The sequence below is a fragment of the Myotis lucifugus genome, unplaced genomic scaffold (assembly GCF_000147115.1).
Source record: "Myotis lucifugus unplaced genomic scaffold, Myoluc2.0 scaffold_451, whole genome shotgun sequence".
Taxonomy (NCBI): Eukaryota; Metazoa; Chordata; class Mammalia; order Chiroptera; family Vespertilionidae; genus Myotis; species Myotis lucifugus.
The window spans coordinates 691,293-710,479 of NW_005871499.1; the positions used below are offsets into that span (position 1 = coordinate 691,293).

The following is a 19,187-nucleotide window of genomic DNA, read 5'->3' on the forward strand; positions in this document are numbered from 1 at the left end:
AACCCCTATTTTTCATGAGAATATTACCTGTAAGGGCCAAGAGACTAACAAATACTAGGCATCCCCATTGGGGATGAGAGACAAGAGTCTGCTCTTAAATCGACTTCAGAGTAGAGGTGCCAAAACAAATAAATCACTGTAAGTGAAATGCTTTGAAAGGTAAATGGGCTTTAAAAATGTTTGTGTGGGTTAAGTTTTGTAATCAGAAGTATTCATTACTGTCCGATATGGTAAAGGCACATGTCCATCCGGATCTCTGGAGATCTCCTCCTGGTAGATAATTCATTATTTTCCAACCAATACCTAGCACAGTGGACACCCCCAACAAATGTTACTGAATGAAGAAAAAAAGTAAGCCAATGTTCAAACATGTTATGCTTCACCTACTCCAAAATTGTATTCATTTGAGTAAGAAGTAATTAAAGGCCCAAAGTTCTCAGATTCCTTCAATCCATACTCACTTTTCATCAGTAAGAATTCTGGAATGATGAGCAACCCTAAATGCCTATTTGACCCAGCGACTCGAGCACTGATAGAATAAAAAGCAGAGTAAACATCTACTACTTGGGATCCCCTGCCTCTAGCCAAGTTCATCCTCAAAGACCCTGTCTCACTTTGTATTGTCATCGTGGTATGACTTACACTCCTGAAGCCATTATAAAGAAATCTGAGAGAAGAATGGCACTTTGACAAGCTACTTTGGTCTCCATAGTGGCTCCATTCTATTTTTTTCCTTTACAGCAACCTTTTGTAACTGAAGTAAAAATACTTCAGTCATTTCTCTGATATGAGGAAGTCACATTTGTGGATAGGCAAGAAACAACCTATTTGTTTTCCTAAAGTTTCACTGGACATAACTCTCTGGTCATAGATCACCAAAGGCTTCTTTAATCTATAACCAGGAAGCTCCTGAATATTCATCAAGTCATCTAAAACATTGGTCAACAAGAAGTCACCTCAGTGGCTTTGTCCATATACCAAGATTCAATTATGGGAATGGCAATGCCCAAATCCCCAGGTCATTGAAAAATGAACAAGTAACATGAATTAAGCATGCAAAGCTATTGATGGTTGAGTGCATCAGTCTGGGGTCCCTGCTTGAATTCAGCCTAAATTCTGAAAGGGGGCTCGACTTTGCCTTAGCCCCAGGGATTGACCTGCCCTGCTTTGGTCTAACAGTTCTCTTAAACAGAGCCAGAAGCACCCCATATTTCTAGGCAAAATGATCTGGGGCGGGGGGGGTCTTTCCTCCAAGTTAATTTTTATAAACCTCCAGAGAGATTCAGAAAGTACTGGACCAATATAATACCACTAAGATTGCTAATAGTAACTTGGTAGAGAACAGAAAAAGGGAGAGCCAAATTGATATCTCCTTTGGGGTTCAAACTGGTCTGGAAAAAATGTAGCAAGTCCAAAATGACTGTTCTGCAAGACCAGAGATAGAATAGAGCCACTTCTAATTTGAAGAGTGCCACTACCAATGATGGTTTCACTCGTTGCTAATAAAAAGAGCTGACTCAGTGAATACTCACCATTAGCCAGCACTGTCCTAAGTAATGTCTTAATTTATTTAATCCTCAGGACAACCCTAAGAGGTAGGAATTATGATTACTATAGATTTCATCAACGACAAAATGGAAACCCAGAGAGGTTAACTAACTCACTCCAAGTTACTCAGTGAATAATGGCCGAGGGAGGGCCAACACCAGGTGCAGTGTTTATGCGCCTGCCCGTCCCCATCCTGCCTTGTCCCACCCCTGGAAGCTTGGAAGAGTGCCCCATGCACAAGCACAGACAGTGAGATGAGGACGACAAGCACGGTGTTTGTGGGAGGCAGTGTCATGTTGCCTGCAGCGCTGGCCCAGCTGGGGTGAGAGTTTGTCCTTGCCTGGCTCCTTGGAGGCACTCCTCATCTGTCTCAGGGCATCTCCACGAACTGCTCTGCTCTACAAATACACTCTAGGTTTTCTAAAGAAAGCTTAAGGTTATAAAGACCGGGACAGATATCACTACAAAAAAAAAACAACTTCAAGTAGATCCCACATTATAAACTAGAAAACTGGAAAGAAGAGAGACCTGGCTATAGATAATACTCTTTGTACCACACCCAGGGAGTATCCATGGGATACTCCAAACAGCTGCTCCTGAAATTTCAGAGTTGCATGATTTGTATGGTCATGCCTTAAACATCAAAACAAAATTTCTTCCCATCTAATTTGCTTTTCTGGTACTGGGCTTTTCAAAGTTGAAATAAAGAAAGGATAGAAAACACATTCACAGATGATATTCAAAACCACTGATGAAGGAGTTTCATTCCTTTTTTCTTTTAATTTGCCTAGCATTAAAGTCCTCTCGTAACTTGACAGTCATTGGGGTGACTAAAATACCCAGTATATCTTAGTGAAAAGCTATTTTTAAAATCACTTGATTTAGAAAACTCCAATCATGGTAATTTCGTGGGGATTCTTAGTACACAAATTAAAAGTTTTAAATTGCTCTGCCAGAATTTGTGAGTTCAAATAATCTTAATTAGGAAAGCCCTACCTTGATGCATATTTATCAGTTGTTTTTAACATCTGCCCTGATACAAAATTATTTTGAGGATTGCTCTATGAGTTATAGCTCCCGTGGTCAGTAATAGCAGTAATGATGCAATATGAGACGAGGAGCTAGAAGTGTGATTCCAGTCTTGCCCGACTCTGCCACTCTTCATCTCTGGATCCTGAGAATGTCACTTAACTTCTCTCAATCTGTTTCCTCCTGTCCAAAGAGGAAACACAGTTCCTACCTCAAAGTGTTGTTTCATGGATCAATGGGATTTCGGTAAACCACAAGGCACCATAATATAGCATAGTATTAAAACTGTGTTCTATACCAAAATGCCATGTTAATCACCTTAGGACATTTCTCTTAATTCCGGACCCTTATTCTGTAAGAGGTTTTAAAAAATAAATCAGACCCTACAGATTATATATATATATATATATATATATATATATACACACATATATATATATCTTTAAAATATATATATATATATAAAAATTACAAACCAAATGTGGTGGCAGTGTGGCTCAATGAGAAAAGTGCACATGTAGTCTGGTGCAGAAGGGAATCAACTTGGCTGATGTGGCAACTTTGCCAACTCATGACCCTCGGTTCTCTCACTTGAGAAATGAAATAAGAAGTCTCCGATTAAGAATGATGTGGGAATTAGAAAAAAATATATATATGTAAGGCCTCTAGCAGGACAGGCACACAGTAGGTGCTCAATACATGGCACCCATTTCACATCAAAGAAGCCATTTAATTAAGCCAAGTATGCCGTGCGTCTCCACACTCACAACAGCTGAGCAGTGTTCTGCCCAGAACAGTACATCCATTAGCAGAGTCCCAAATAAACCTCGGCCAGGGCCAGAGCCCTGGGTTTATCCCACTGGAGACTCCAGCAGATTAAGGCTGTGCTCCCTGTATTCGCGTTTCCTGCTTTAGACCGCTATTTTGTAAAGATGTACTAATGGAACCTCAACTGTGAAGAATAAAATTAATGCGAACCAATAGGACAACTCCAAGGGCAGAATTTTTCCAAACCTACTTTTTTTTTTTTTACTAAGATGAACTACTTCTCTGTTCGTTACTTATTTAGGGATAGGGGTGGGGCCCAGGGACGAGGATAAGGAAAAAGCCAAAGTGGATCTGCTGTTGTTACGGGGGGAAAACTGTTCAATTGGATCAAAATAAACAGCCTGTGGCCTCCCCAGGTCCAGAGCGCGCTTAGAGTCAGGCCGGTTGGAGGCGTTTGGAGCAACAAGCAGGAGAGCGGGCGGGCGCAAGTCCTCGGGCGCCCAGCCTGGCCCCGGCAAACCCAGCGCGGCAGGCAGCCGGCACCGCGCGGAGGGCGAGTTAGCGGCGTGGAGCTGGGGAGGGCGCATGCAGCTGGGTTAGTGGTGACTCGACCATGCGGCTCTGCATTCCTGCTCGGCAAACGCGCTTAGGCAAAACAGACTTGATGCTTACAAGGATCCCAGCCCAAAATGGAGTGTCTCTGACTAGCAGGGAGGGGCTGATGCTCGCCATGAGGAAGCCCACCACGGTCACGGCGATGCCCAGGGCCAGCTGCAGCAGGGCGAGCAGCAGCGGGAACCGGCAGCCGCAGCACGTCCGGGCCTCCTCCTGCCCGCACTGCTTGGGGGCCCCCGTGCCCTTCTTCGGCCCCATGTCGTCGGGCCCGGTGGCGTCCCCGGCCGGCGGCCCCCCCTGCCTGCGCTGGCCGCGGGGCTGCCGGTCCTTGCCCATGGCGGCGGCGTGGGTGGGACCGTGCGTGTGCGGCGCGCACTGGGCCCCGAGCGGCGCTGGGCGGGCTGAGCCTGCCCTGGTATTCGGATTACGGAGGCTGAACAAATATGGAAAACATTTGGAGCCGACTGGCCGGGCCTCCAAAGGCCACAGGGAGCCCGCAGCACAGGGGGGAGTCGAGGGGGGTCGCCAACTGCCAACGCGCTGGGACGCAGCGCCGGCTGGGCCCGCGGGCAGGGTTCGCCCAAAGCCCGTGGGAGCCGGCGCGGGTGCCTCGGCCTCTTCAATCCTTTAAACAGGCGGACTGCTTGGGGGGGCGGGGGTGGGGGTGGGGGGGGTGGGGGACGGGCACGGGGGAAAATGTCTGTTGTCATCATTCCCAATTCCAAACCCCAAGGTTTTTGTTGTTGTTTTTTGTTTTCTGAGAGGTGCAATGCAAGGTGACGAATGTTTAAATCATTTCAGTTTAATTAATAGACAATTTAATCTAAAATAGGCATCGCTGGGCTCCAAGCTGTGAAATCGTTTCCAGGCGCTAAACTGTTTCTTTCCCAACAAAGGCATGGGCTCTTTTTCTTTTTTAAATTCTGCAATCCAACTGACAAAGGCGTTTCTCCCATTCAGGTATTTGCTTTTGAAATAACTGTTTATAGAGATGCTGGGCTCATTGTGAACTCTCTCACATGTATTTCTTTTTTAAAAGCTCTTTTAACTGTTTATGTGGAGTGCCCAGCCAGTCTTCACTAATTTCCACAACCGTGCCTAAGGGGGGTTATTATGCACCTAGGACTCCCGCATTTGTCTCAGTCTACATTTAAGAAATTCTAAAAGCACCTATAGTGTGCGACAATATTAAGGATGTTCAAGACAGAATGTGGCCCCTGCCTAAAGTCATAGAACTAATCAATAAAACTGATTCTTCTTATTCCCACATACTTCTCAGTAGCACTTAGAATTTCAGTGAAACCACTAAGAAATGATCCCTTCACTTTGGAGTCTTTATATATCACATTGGTATGGTCATGTGAACAATCAGAAAGCTGTATTAAAAAAATAAATGATGTTGCCAAGATACTAGAATAGATACTCCTAGATTGTTCTAGCTCAGCACATTTAACGTCTAACTCTGCTCTGTTTCCTCAGAATTATATCCTAATTGTCATCAGTTCTCCTTGAAACAGCCTAGTTAGTCCACACAAAGGTACCTTTGAAGATATAAAATATATTCTTCCTTATGTTATGAATGTCATTGTTTTCCTTCCACCTTCCTTCTGGATCAGTGAGAAAAATAAGGTCCGTGGAACGCATTGCAATAGCTTGGAAAGCAGAATCCAAACCGCGCGCCCCCCTGTTCCCCCTAGAGCAGCAGAAGCAGCCCTCAACCTGAGTAGTTGCACTGACATAGGGTCCTTGTCAGCTGCTTTGGGGCCATTACACCATTAAGATTTCTAGGGAGAACAGACAAAAGCTGGTGTTACACAAGGTACCCACCTGATTTGGGCATGACTGAGAACAACACAAACGAAACAGAACAATACTTATTTTTTTTTCAATGTAAATATACTAAACATTTTTAGGAAGCTAACTGACCACCTGGAATTATTTGTTAGTATGAATAACAGAGCTTCCAAATACTGAGTATCTATTCTATTCTGTAACAAACACATGCTAGGTGCTTTACATACTTTACAGTTACTCCTTAGAAACACCTTATAATTACAGTTTCCACGTTTAAAGATGCAAAATGAATTATTAAGTAACCAGATTAATAAGTCACACCCCTATTTGGGGATGGAGGTGAAGGTAACCAAATGTGAACTCTTGTGAATTACCTATAGGCAAACAAATGGGTGTTAGGCTGTTTAAATTGTTTGTGATTTAAAACAATTTAATGATCATGGGTATTATTTCATCTATCACAGAATTGGCTATTGGCCTTGAACCTATAGCTACCTGAGAACTGTACAAAAATATCTTGATTAACCACCATAATATACAGGGTGGGCAACAGTAGGCTTACAGTTGTGAGTACACAAAACCAGTTTATTCTTGTATTATTATTTATAGATTATTGTATTATGTATTTATATTACAACTGTAAACCTACCGTTGCCCAACCCTATATACAATAGTTGATGGAGACCATTATTCCTATTCCAAATGTATAACTAGATACAGGCTCTATTGGCTAACCATACTGGCTGAGCTGTCATTTAGTTAAGAATAAAATATCCCTATTCCTCAAAACCTTAAATTAGGTCAGTGATGACGAACCTTTTGAGCTCGGCGTGTCAGCATTTTGAAAAACCCTAACTTAACTCTGGTGCTGTGTCACATATAGAAATTTTTTTATATTTGCAACCATAGTAAAACAAAGACTTATATTTTTGATATTTATTTTATATATTTAAATGCCATTTAACAAAGAAAAATCAACCAAAAAAATGAGTTCGCGTGTCACCTCTGACACGCGTGTCATAGGTTCGCCATCACTGAATTAGGTATAAATTAGAATAAACAAAATAATAGGATGCTCCTGTAGGTTTGTCTTTTAAGTTTCAGAACTAGTGAGGCTCACAGTTATAAAACAGTTGTACATACTTTCTTTTCTAAAGGCTTCCTTTTAATTGCCTAGCTGAGACAAGTTTCAAATGAAACCAGTAGCAGTGAACAACAGCCCAGATAAAATTGTAATCCTCTCCAGTGGTCGGCAAACTGCGGCTCGCGAGCCACATGCGGCTCTTTGGCCCCTTGAGTGTGGCTCTTCCTAAGCCTTAGGAGTACCCTAATTAAGTTAATAACAATGTACCTACCTATATAGTTTAAGTTTAAAAAATTTGGCTCTCAAAAGAAATTTCAATCGTTGTACTGTTGATATTTGACTCTGTTGACTAATGAGTTTGCCGACCACTGCGTCTAGGCTGACTCCAGTGTTGAGCTTCCAGGGAAGCAGGCAGCGGTATGGGGGCCTCCCACCTGCTCAGATTTCTGGCTGCATGCTGGAATCTGGGCCTGAGGGCTTGATCTTTGGCGATACCATGAGATAATATTGATGAGGACAATATTTTCACTTAATTCATACAGGAAAGTAGAAACAAAGAACAGGGTGAGGAAAGTTGTCCAAAGGTTACTGATAGAAAGTAATCAGGGCTAAAATGGGATCAAAAGGTCCTTACGGATACAGTAGGGAGAGCGCTCCCTTTAATACATCTTTTCCATGAGAAAAATCACCGTTTCCAGCTCTTCACATAGTTTAACAGAAATGAATGTGGTTTCTTTAGTATTCATAAGTTCTAATGCCTCTCTTTTATAGGGTAAGCAATAACCTCTTCAGATATTTATATTACCGGGAAGAAAGGCAAAGTAGAAACAAAGTGTTTTCAGATACTCTATTGGTTGCTCCTATAACTCAAAAATGACAGAGATTATAAATTAGAAAGTGCAGGAGAGTAGTCACCATAAAGGATTTGAGATTATTTTGATCCTCTGGGGCAAATAACAAAATTAAGCTTAGTATCTCTCTTTGCTGTATCTCAAATTCAACATTATTTCCAAGTGTTTCTGCTTTAGAAGTTCAGAACTGGGATGATGATAACTCTTTTTAAAACTACAGTGGGGCCTTGACTTACGAGTTTAATTCGTTCTGAGACAGAGCTCGTTAAGGAGCTCGTTAACTCAAATTATCAACTCAATGCAAAAAATCGGCCGAGAGACAGCTGGTATCTCAAAAAACTCATTAGTCGGGACACTCATAAGTCAAGGCCCCACTGTAGTGTCATTAACAAAACGGCCTTGGGAAATCCACTTGAAAATAATCTCCAAACCCACATATTTCTGAACACATGATCTTTGACTCACCAAGAACAAAAAAAGATTTCATGGAAAAATTATTACAGTTCCAAGGTATATATCAAATCTCTTTAATGTGTAATTAAATATATCAGAAATGCTCAGTCAGATTTGATTTAAAGAAGTATCAGACACTCCACAGAGAACCGAACTCACCATTGGCTCATATGTCTCACTGGCCTCCATACATGAGTCTAGAAATATTGCTGATCTGTGTGTGTGTGTGTGTGTGTGTGTGTGTGTGTGTGTATACAACAAATAACTCTCTATTCTTTTCCATTTTTTTTATTTCTGTGTCATTAATTCTAACTGTGTCTTTTGGCTCAAGTTTCTTCTCAGAATAATTGACCAATTTATGATTTTTTGCATAACAGTTCGTATTTTCAAGTTAAATGTCTTAGGGGCAGTGTACTCACTATGGTCAACAGAGCGTTTATAACTCTCATTCTATAAAGAGTCTGTAGAGATGGTTACTATCAATCATTCCCTAGTGCATTCTACCTATTTATATGATATTTATAATGATAACAATTTTTTCCGCATAACTTTGTACATGTAGTTTTGTCCATGTAATTTTGACATGTCCACCATAATGAAGAAGAAATATACTTATTTTATTTAAGAAATAAAGAGAGGCTGTTGCTGGTGAGTCCATTGGTTGGGCATTGTTCTGTGCACCAAAAGGTTGCTGGTTCAATTCCCTGGTTAGGGCACATGACCTGGTTGTGGCCTCAATCCCCGGGGGAATGCAGGAGGCAGCCAACAGATGTTTCTCACTCCCTCTCCCTTCTCTCTCTCTAAAATCAACTTAAAAAGACAAACTTTTTTTTCCAAAAGAAATAAGAAGAGAAGAATGTATAAGTAAATTGCGGTATATTCATACAGTGGAATACTACTTGCTAATAAGTAGGAGTGAACTACTGATATAGGCAATGACATGAATGAATCTCACCAATAGTTTGCTGAGCGAAAGGAACTAGACAGAAAATAACACTGCATAATTCCATTTATATAAAAATAAAAATGCGCCCTAACTGGTTTGGCTCAGTGGACCGAGCGTCGGCCTGCGGACCGAAAGGTCCCAGGTTCGATTCCGGTCAAGGGCATGTACTTTGGTTGCGGGCACATCCCCAGTGGGGAGTGTGCAGGAGGCAACCTGTCGATGTTTCTCTCTCATTGATGTTTCTAACTCTCCCTCTCCCTTCCTCTCTATAAAAAAAATCAATAAAATATATTAAAAAATAAATAAAAATAAAAATGCAAAACTAACTTGTGATCATTGAATTTAAAAAGTGATTTGGTCTTGGGATGAGAGAGCTGACTAGAAAGGAGTAGAAGGGGGCTTGGTGGGGTGACGGAAGTCTTCTGTATCTTGCGTTGGGTGGTGGTTACATGGGTGCAAACAACTGTGAGAACTCACTGAACAGCATTTAAGGTCTGTGCATGTTTATTGTATGTAATGATGTCTCAATTTTTTAAATGTAATAACAAGAGAAATACAAGGAGTCACTGTGTATCCACAACGAATTAACAATAGAAAAAATAAAGTTTGTGCGTTTTGTTTTGTTTTTAATTTAAATTACCATACCAAATTCTTTTCTTTCCTGCCTATCTGGCTCCTCAGAATTAATTATCTATTCCTGTCTAATAAATCACCCCAAAATAGTAGTTTGGAACAACAATAATTATTTATTCCATGGTTTCTATGAGTCAAATAGTCAAACAGGGCAAAGCGAGAATGGTTTAATTCGTCACATTTTCTGGGGTCTCAGCTGAAAGACTCGGAATCATCTGAAGTTTTGACTGAGGCGGGAAGATCTGCTTTCAAGGAGGCTCACTAATCTGATCGGCAAGTTGGTGCCTTTCCGTGTGGCCTCTCCAGGCATTGGCCTCCCTACAGGGCTGTTGTGTGTCCTCACAACACGGTATCTGGCTTCAATCAGAACGAGAGATTCAGAGATTGAGAAAACATGGTGAAGACATCCTTTTTATGACACAGCCTCAGAAGTCACTTAGCAACACCTGACCCTCATTCTGTTCTTTAGAAGGGTGTCACTAGGTCCAGCCCACATTCAAGAGGAGACAAATTAAGAAAGAGTATCAAACAATCAAAACCATATTTTAAAACCACCATACCTCCCCCTCAATAACTTCATGAACTGTACTTCCTTGGCTGATCTCCTAAATGTTGGTTCCTTTCTTGGTCCTCTTCCTTCTAACACGATACACTCCATGGTTTCAATGAAAACTCCCAAATCTATCCAAAGAGCCCAGACTTCTTTCCTTAGCGCTAGATCTGCAAATGTAACTACCGACCCACATTTCCATTTGAATGTCCCAAATGTACCTCAAATTCACTCTGTCCTTGAACTCCACAGAGAAACCAAATAAGATAAACATCAAGCATCCACAGACTTTAGTGGCAAGATGGTCATTGGTTGCCTTTGCCAAGAGCAATCCCATATAGCAGTTTCAAGATTCCAGTGAGTTTAAGAGGACAGAGGGGGGAAAGAGGTATAAAGAAATCTGTGGAAAATCTTAGCTATGAGAGGAAAGAAAGAGAAAAACCTATAGCTAGAGGGATAATATCCTTTTTAGGACAATTGATCAGATAAGTTCCTTGAGGTGGGAGAATTAGTCAGAAGGAAAGTCCCCGTGTAGACTGAGATGGTAGGAAAGAATGAAAGACTAGATAAAGTGCAGTTGAGTTTGCAGGAGTGGGAGGAAAACATTTGAGAGAACTCATATCTTCTAGGCTATGTGTATAATCAATATTTTTATTCTAAATGAGGCAGATTTTAGATATAGAGCCATTCTGACTCTACATCCTATCCCACAGCACGTTATTGCTATATCTCTTAAGTATAGATAAATTTTAATGAAAATACATTATTTTCTGAAAATTTTCTCTAAAAGAACAAAAACAATTTTCTATGAATTATAATAAGAATAATGTCTAGAATATATGTATGTATATATGTATATATATAATACACATATTTATAAGTTACAAAATACTCTTATATATTATATCTTTAAGTCTAACCAAAATGAAGTTGAAATTTCTTCAGAGTGGTTAAGTGACTTGCCCAAGGCGACATTCTTTCTTCTTGCTCAAAGTCCAGATATTCCTGCCAAGGCCCAGGGTAGCAAGAACAGATGCTGATTAGGGTCTAGAGCAGCAATTTTAAACCGGTGCACCGCAAGAATTTTTAAAACATGCAATACCTGACTGACGTCTTTTCCCTAGACTGTCAAATTAAAAAAAAAATGGCAACAGTCAACACAATAGCCGTCTGGTGTGAATGAATCAAAGTCATACCTACTTTTTGTCAGATCAGCAATAAATATATGTTTTGGTGTGCCGCAGAATTTTAGTAATTAGTTTAAACGTGCCATGAGATTAAAAGCACCATCAGGGCAGACACCGGGCTTTCTTAGTCATGATTGGTCTGACACACAGTACAAATAACATTGTGTGGTGTTAATATTGACAAATCATAAATACAGTTTACATACAAGATTCATGAGGATTCAGATCTCTCTGATATAAATAATGTTTCTTTAAAATCCTAGAATCTCATATTTTCTCTGTACATTTAAATTTTTGTTTTAAGAATCATCTTGAGCAGTGGTTCTCAACCTTGGCTGCACATTAGAATCACCTGAGAATCTTTTTAAAATCCTGATTTCTGGGCCTCATCCTCCGGAAATTCTGTTTCTTTGTTACTAATGTTGTGGCCTCACCCCATAACAAAGAAACAGAATTTCCGGAGGATGAGGCCCAGAAATCAGGATTTTAAAAAGATTCCCAGGTGATTCTAATGTGCAGGCAAGGTTGAGAACCACTGATCTTGAGGAACAACACGACTGGGATACTTTAGATAAATTATAATCAGGTTTTAAAAATAATAACATTAAAGAACACATCAAAGTTATTTTTCAAATCCTATGTGTTGTAAGCAAACTATATGATTTTCACTTTGACCACTAATCTTCCTCCTTAGTTTGAATAACTGAGTCATTGTCTGACTCTAAGCAGATTGATATCTTTTACCATTTTTATTGTAATGTAAGTTTCCATAGAATTACAAGCCCCTGAATTTGTTTCCATACACAGTCATTACCACATTAAAAGACAGCTTTGACCTTCAGACAAAACCTTGTAGGCCTTGTTCTTTTCTCCAACCATTCTATGAATTCGCTCTCATTTTTACTCGGTATAAGTGCAAGTGCTAGACTCAGACTGCCTGACTTCCAACCTCCTAATTCTTACCAGCTGTGCGATGTGGACAAGTTCCTTCACCTCTCTCAGCCTCAATTTCCTTTCTGTAACATGTAAATATTAGAAGTACTTGCCTCAGAAGGTTGCTATGAAGTATAAATACAATAGTTCATGAACACACAGAGAACATTCCCTGGCACGGGTAAGTAACCCATAATTGTTAGCTATTATCCTAACCCTGCCCTCTTTTCTTATTCCCTTCCCTTTCCTATGCATTATCTTTCTCTGAAATTTCTTTTTGGCAATTCTGCTTTCATTGTTTCTCCTCCTACACTCTCCACAGAAAAATAGAACCCTCCCTGTCCTTCTCTTTTACTCGCTGCCTGATGCTCTGAAGTTTCAGCTACTGAATTAGTGCTTTACTTCACAATATAATTTTTTTTCCTCACCACCACCTCTGTATTCTCACCCAACTCTGTAATTCTGGGACTTTTCCAGAATGATCCCTAGAGAAAGATGACTCCCCCCCTCCTCCTCTTCTAGTGTTTTCTGTTTCTTTTGAGTGCCTCATCTGACCTTTGACCCCATCCCCTGCTTCAGGGAAGTGACCAGAGTCAAATGCTGTCTTTCACCCACCCCAGTAACAGTGGTTCTCAACCTTCTGGCCCTTTAAATACAGTTCCTCATGTTGTGACCCAACCATAAAATTATTTCCGTTGCTACTTCATAACTGTAATGTTGCTACTGTTATGAATCGTAATGTAAATATCTGATATGCAGGATGGTCTTAAGCGACCCCTCTGAAAGGGTCGTTCGACTGCCAAAGGGGTCGCGACCCACAGGTTGAGAACCGCTGTCTTAGAAGGACCTCATTTTATTGTGTAATCTTTTGCTAAGCATCTTGTGAAGGCTGCCTCAAAATAAGCAGGGGATTCACGCTTGGTTTCCCCAGTGGATTTCAAATTATTTCACAGAAGTTACCGAATTGCTGCCACTTTAAAAACAATGTTTTCAGAGGGAAAGGGAGGTGGGGAAATGGAAGAGGGTATAGGGGGGATAAATGGTGATGGAAGGAGACCTGACTTGGGGTGGTGAACACACAATACAATATACAGATGATGTATTATAGAATCGGACACCTGAAATCTATGTAATTTTATTGACCAGTGGCACCCCAATAAATTCAATAAAAAATTTAAAAACAGTGTTTTAATAATCTAACATTAAGCTAGATTAAAGTTTAACGGAAAAGTGTTCACATTTTTCACGTTATACTCCCTAAAATATCACTCATGGGATGGTGGATGTCTTTGTTTGGGGCCAAAAATCCTTCTATGTGTTGGGGAATGACCCCTCACCACCCCAGCATGGTTTTGTGTGACTGCTGTCCACACCAGGACCACAGGAGTTGGCCTTTGGACTTGATTGGAGCACTCACTGGTCGTATCCCTGCCCCCTCCCCTGGGTGTAAGGCTCAGGCACATGAAGGACAATGCCAAGGCAGGATGCATCAGCATCCTTCCATCAAGCCTGGGGGAAGGATGCTGGGATGGAAGCGGTCCTCTCTTCCTTTTGGAAGGGAGGCTGCCAGAGGGAGGAATTCTGTCTCCCCACTTGGAGGGAGTCTTTCTATGACACGTGAGAATAAAGCCAATGAGCAAAGAGGCTAGAATGGTCAAAACAAAGGAAGGGGGAGATGTTTCTTGAGTCTCCAAAAACAATGATGCCTGAAGCAAGCTCATTCTCGAACGTCACAAGACAGGAGATTGTCTCACTCGCCACCGCATCCTTCTCGGCAGACACCAGGTGCTCCATCAATATTTGTTGAGTGGGTAAATGTACACGAAGCCAGGAGACATTCCTTAGGTTTCGTGAGTTATTTCTAACCCTTGAAACTGGAGGTGCCCTGACTGCCAAATGCACTCACCCAGGTAAACCTCAGTATTGCCCAGGAGCACCCTCAGCTCTGCAATTACAGCTCTACAGCAGCTTAAGGACAATGTATGGAAGTGAGAGGCTGAGCCATACATTTATTTCCAAAAAGATAGGAATATTAAAATAACACATTTTCTGTCAAACTGTGTAGGAAGATACGGAGCCATTGTAGGGCAGATAGACATTTTATAAGTTGTCTATTCACAAAACTGTTTAATTTGGCAGATGGGGAAATGCTGAGTGCTATTTTAAAATCTATATCACCTTTAGCTTAATTGTATTTGTACTAGTAGAGCATCATGCTCAGTTAGTTATTTATACCTGGAACTTTTGTTGCTCTTTTATTAGCCTAAATCATAAATTAAGTAGTATATTAACAGATACTTGTATGCACTGATTTTTAGTCAGGGATGCAGGTCAGACTCACCTGTAAATGCATTTAAAATGTTTTCTTGTAGACACAGGCACCCCTATATTCATTGCAGTGTTATTTACAAGGGCCAAGATATGGAAGCAACCTAAGTATCCATTGATAGGTGAATGGATAAAGATGTAGTGCATATATATTATAGAATATTACTCAGCCACAAAAAAGAATGAAATCTTGCCATTTGTGACAACATGGATGGACCTGGAGGTTGTTATGCTAAATGAAATAAGTCAGAGAAACATATATCATATGATTTTGCTTATAGGTGGAATCGCAAAAACAAAATAAGTAAACAAACAAAAAAGAAACAAACTCATAGATACAGAGAACATTTTGATGATTGTCAAATAGGAGGGGTTTTGGGTACTAGATGAAAAAGGGGAAGGGATTAAGATGTACAAATTTCCAGTTATAAAAATAAACATGGGGATATAAAGTATAGCATATGGAATATAGTCAATAATACTGTAATGACTATGTATGGCACCAAATGGGTCCTAGACTTATCGGGGTGATCACTTCATAAGTTATATAAATGTCTAATCACATGTTGTACACCTGAAAGTCATACAATATTGTATTGTCAACTGCAAAGAAATCAGAAACACCAATCAGAAAGGATATATGCACCCCTGTGTTCATAGCAGTGTAATTTATAATAGCTAAAATTTGGAAACAGCCTAAGTGCCCATCAACAGACGAGTGGATTAAAAACCTATGGTACACGAAGATCTGGAAACAGCCTAAGTGCCCATCAGCAGATGACTGGATTAGAAAGCTGTGGTACATCTACACAATGGAATACTATGCTGCTGTAAAAAAGAAGGAACTCTTACCATTTGCAACAGCATGGATGGAACTGGAGAGCATTATGCTAAGTGAAATAAGCCAGTCAATGAAAGAAAAATACCACATGATCTCACTCATTTGTGGAATATAATGAACAACATAAACTGATGGAAAAAAAATAGATCCAGAGACATAAAAGCATCAAACAGATTATCAAACCTCAGAGGGAAGGCAGGGGAGAGTGGGGGGAGGGGCGGGGGTAAGAGATCAACCAAAGAACTTGAGTGCATATAAGCATAACCAATGGACACAGACAATAGGGGGTGGGGAGGTGGGTGAAGGCCTAGGCTAGAGGGCTGGGGTGGGCTGGGAAGAGGACAATGTGGGGGAAAGGAGACATATGTAATACTTTCAACAATAAAGAATTTTTTAAAAAAAGAAAAATTTAGAAATTACAAAAAAAATAAGAAGAAAAAAATTTTAATTAAAAAACAATAGTCCTAGCTGATTTGCCTCAGTGGATGGAATGTCAGCCTGTGGACTGAAGGGGTCCTGGGTTCGATTCTGGTCAGGGGCACATGCCTGGGTTGTGGGCTTGATCCCCAGTGGGGGGCATGCAGGAGGCAGCCAATCAATGATTTTCTCTCATCATTGATGTTTCTCTCTCTCTCTTCCCTCTCCCTTCCTCTCTGAAGTCAATAAAAATATATTTTAAAAACAACAACAAATGTTTTCTTTTACTTGGATTTAGTTATGTTCAGGGTAGAGTCTGGGCATTTAGTAGGTTTGAGATGTACCCTTGTGATTAAGTCCTACTCTTAAAACCTGCCCAGGACACACCTCAAGCTAAGTTTAAAACCCTTACCATCCTTGAAGGCAATAAGAAGCATTCCTTTGCCAAACACTAACTCTAACTGTATCATTTATTTCTTCTTGGTAGCAATTCCTCAGTAGTGGCTGCCTATATGACATTCTTTCTTAAATTCATTTAATAAACATTTATGGAGTGCCTAAACATCACCAAATAACCAAGTAGGCACTGGCGGTAAAAAGGCAGGTTTCTGCTCCCAGGGAACTCACATTCAACTGGAGGGATGGATACAGACATATAAACATAATGGTAATAAAATGTTACACTTGTGAGGACAGAATTGTGTAAGGCACAGAGGGCAAAGTGATTCTATTATAGCATGTCACAACCTAAGGCGCACGGACAGTGTAGTTGGGAACTGTGTGGCATGGCAGGGTGATCATTCATACCTGTGGTTACTCATCTATGAGCTGACTCCAGAATGTGTCAGGTCAGGCCTACTGGTTCGGACTTGCCTCACCGGATCACCCAGCCAGCAGCGCCTTCCCTGTGCCTAGTCCTTGAAGACAATCCTTCTTAGTTTCACTCTTTTGCTCCTCTTCCCCAGGGTAGTAAGGGGATAATCAGACCAGGACCAGGTAAGGAGGGGCTGACTGACTCTAACAACCCAACTCGATGGCCAGCCGCTGGGAGGTCAGCCTTCTCTCAGGTCCTCGAATACTGAAGAGCCATGGTCTTGCTGGCGTTCATATAGCCCAGGCCTGTCAATCCTTTGCAACTTTCTTCAACATCTATTTTTTGTCAATAAGCAATCTACAATAAACAATTCATCATGTAAATTTTGGAAAAGGGTATTTTTCAGTATCATGCACTACCATTACCAAGTTAAAGTAATGTTTTAAGTTTTGTTCGTAATGTTTTAAGTTTTGTTCCTAAAAGCTTTAATAATCCATATTTTAAATAAAAATAATTTAATTTTCTTGTACATCCTGTTTAGGGAGAACATAGGAAGTAACACAAGAGAAGAAAAGAGAGGAAATGTGAAATGTTTAGTGAAGTGAGTTGTTTGAGTTTTAATAAGAATAAACCAGCACCTAGAAAAGACTCATTGAGATGGTGTGAGCAGTTGCTTGGGGGCAGCGAGACATGGGCGATATGTTCCTCCTCTTCCAATTTTTCCATTGTCCTCTACAAGGCCATCACATTATAATGTTTTTAAAAAAACACCTGCCCTAACCAGTTTGGCTCAGTGGATAGAGCGTCGGCCTGCGGACTAAAAGGTCCCAGGTTCGATTCCAGTCAAGGGCATGTACCTTAGTTGTGGGCACAACCCCAGTAGGAGGTGTGCAGGAGGCAGCTGATCGATGTTTCTAACTCTCTATCCCTCTCCCTTCCTCTCTGTAAAAATAAAATAAAATAAAATCAATAAAATGTATTTTTTAAAAAAATTTTTAAAAACTTAGTTTCAAAAGGACCTCACTCCAATTATTCCACAAGTTAACATTTTTGCTCCCTTCTTTTCTATGAGATAAAATGTTTCTATTAACGTACTAATTTCTATGATAGTCTTTCTTCTATGGGTGCTCATCTAGAAGAGAAATGAATTATGCCATTAAATAAAATAGATATTTACCAATGATGGTCATTTGTCAGATTTCCAGTTTATACTAACTTTCAAAGTGACAGCTGACTTGTCACTCTTCTCCAACATCCAAAGAGAGTCCACAGTCCCGGTCACGGGTCACACCTCCTGTGTATAAATACAAGGTTTCCTCAAAAGGTCTACCTCAAGCCCACCATCTCCGTGAAGATTTTCCTAGCCATCCAAGCCATTGAGCTACTTTTTTAAAAAAACTTCTATAGCATTATATGTATCACATAAGTTTTATTTATATGATCTTACATTCTATTTTTTATACAGTAGACTTTACTTATAAAGCATTATTGGTTAGCTACTGTGTGCTAGGAACTGTTAGCACAAGGAGAATTGAATAGGACAGACTATAATAGAGTGTAATATATAATAGCCATTTCTAAATATGCACAGTGCTTTGAAAATCCAGAAAGAAAATACCTCACTCTTTGCCCATCCACATTGCCATCTGTAGGCTATGGAATCTTCTCATTTTCCACTCCACACATTGATTGCACCCCAGGAAGTTGCTGTAGGTATTTTAGAATCCAGAGCACCGACAGGTATAGTGGCTGGAGGTAGGACAAGCTTGCTTGCTCCTTCTCCCTTCAAGTTTCACCTATAAGCAAGGGTAGCAGGCTGCGTCAGGGGCTGCTTCCTTGGAAGGCTTATTTAGGGGCCCTTGGTGCTCTTCGTTGATGGCATGTTCCTTTTCCCCAGTTTCTTCCTTCCATGCAGCCAGCTAGACTGCAGTAGGATTTGGGATGATGACCAGGAGCTGTGGCATGGCCATGATGACCAGCCTGGGCTTTGTGGTCCAGCTGAGAATCACACCGCAACCTGCAAGGGTGTCTGGGTCCAAGTCCAGTTAGCAATTTCCCACATTTCCTGAAACTCATGAGGAAGGGTGACTGTGGTTTGAAGTAGATCTGTACACCCCTTTCGTAATAGTATCAACCGCGTCTCCAATTTCTTACATTGGCCATTTTGGATAGAAATTGGACCTTAGATTTATTTTTTTAATTTATTTTTATTACAGTAAGTATTACAGTTGTGCCCGCCCCCTGCCCCCATTGACTCCCTCCTCCCTGCTCCAGGAAAAAGGAATAAAACTTTGATCTGTATTTTTGTGTCTCTGTTTTTGAAACCATTCTTTTTAAGATAAGATTGCCTGATTGCCTTTTGTAAACTGTCCTGTGGAATCTAGAGAATCTGTAGT

At 40.7% G+C, this 19,187-nt stretch overlaps 1 protein-coding gene across 1 annotated transcript in view; it reads right to left on the reverse strand.

Moving 5' to 3' along the window:
- The window catches only part of SSPN (sarcospan), a 35,395-nt gene extending 31,024 nt beyond the window's left edge, over positions 1-4,371 (reverse strand). Inside the window, exon 1 of the mRNA XM_006102992.3 lies at positions 4,018-4,371. Coding sequence (XP_006103054.1) covers positions 4,018-4,296 — 279 coding nt within the window. The 5' untranslated portion in view covers positions 4,297-4,371. The remainder of the gene's footprint in view (positions 1-4,017) is intronic.
- Positions 4,372-19,187: the final 14,816 nt, after the last annotated feature.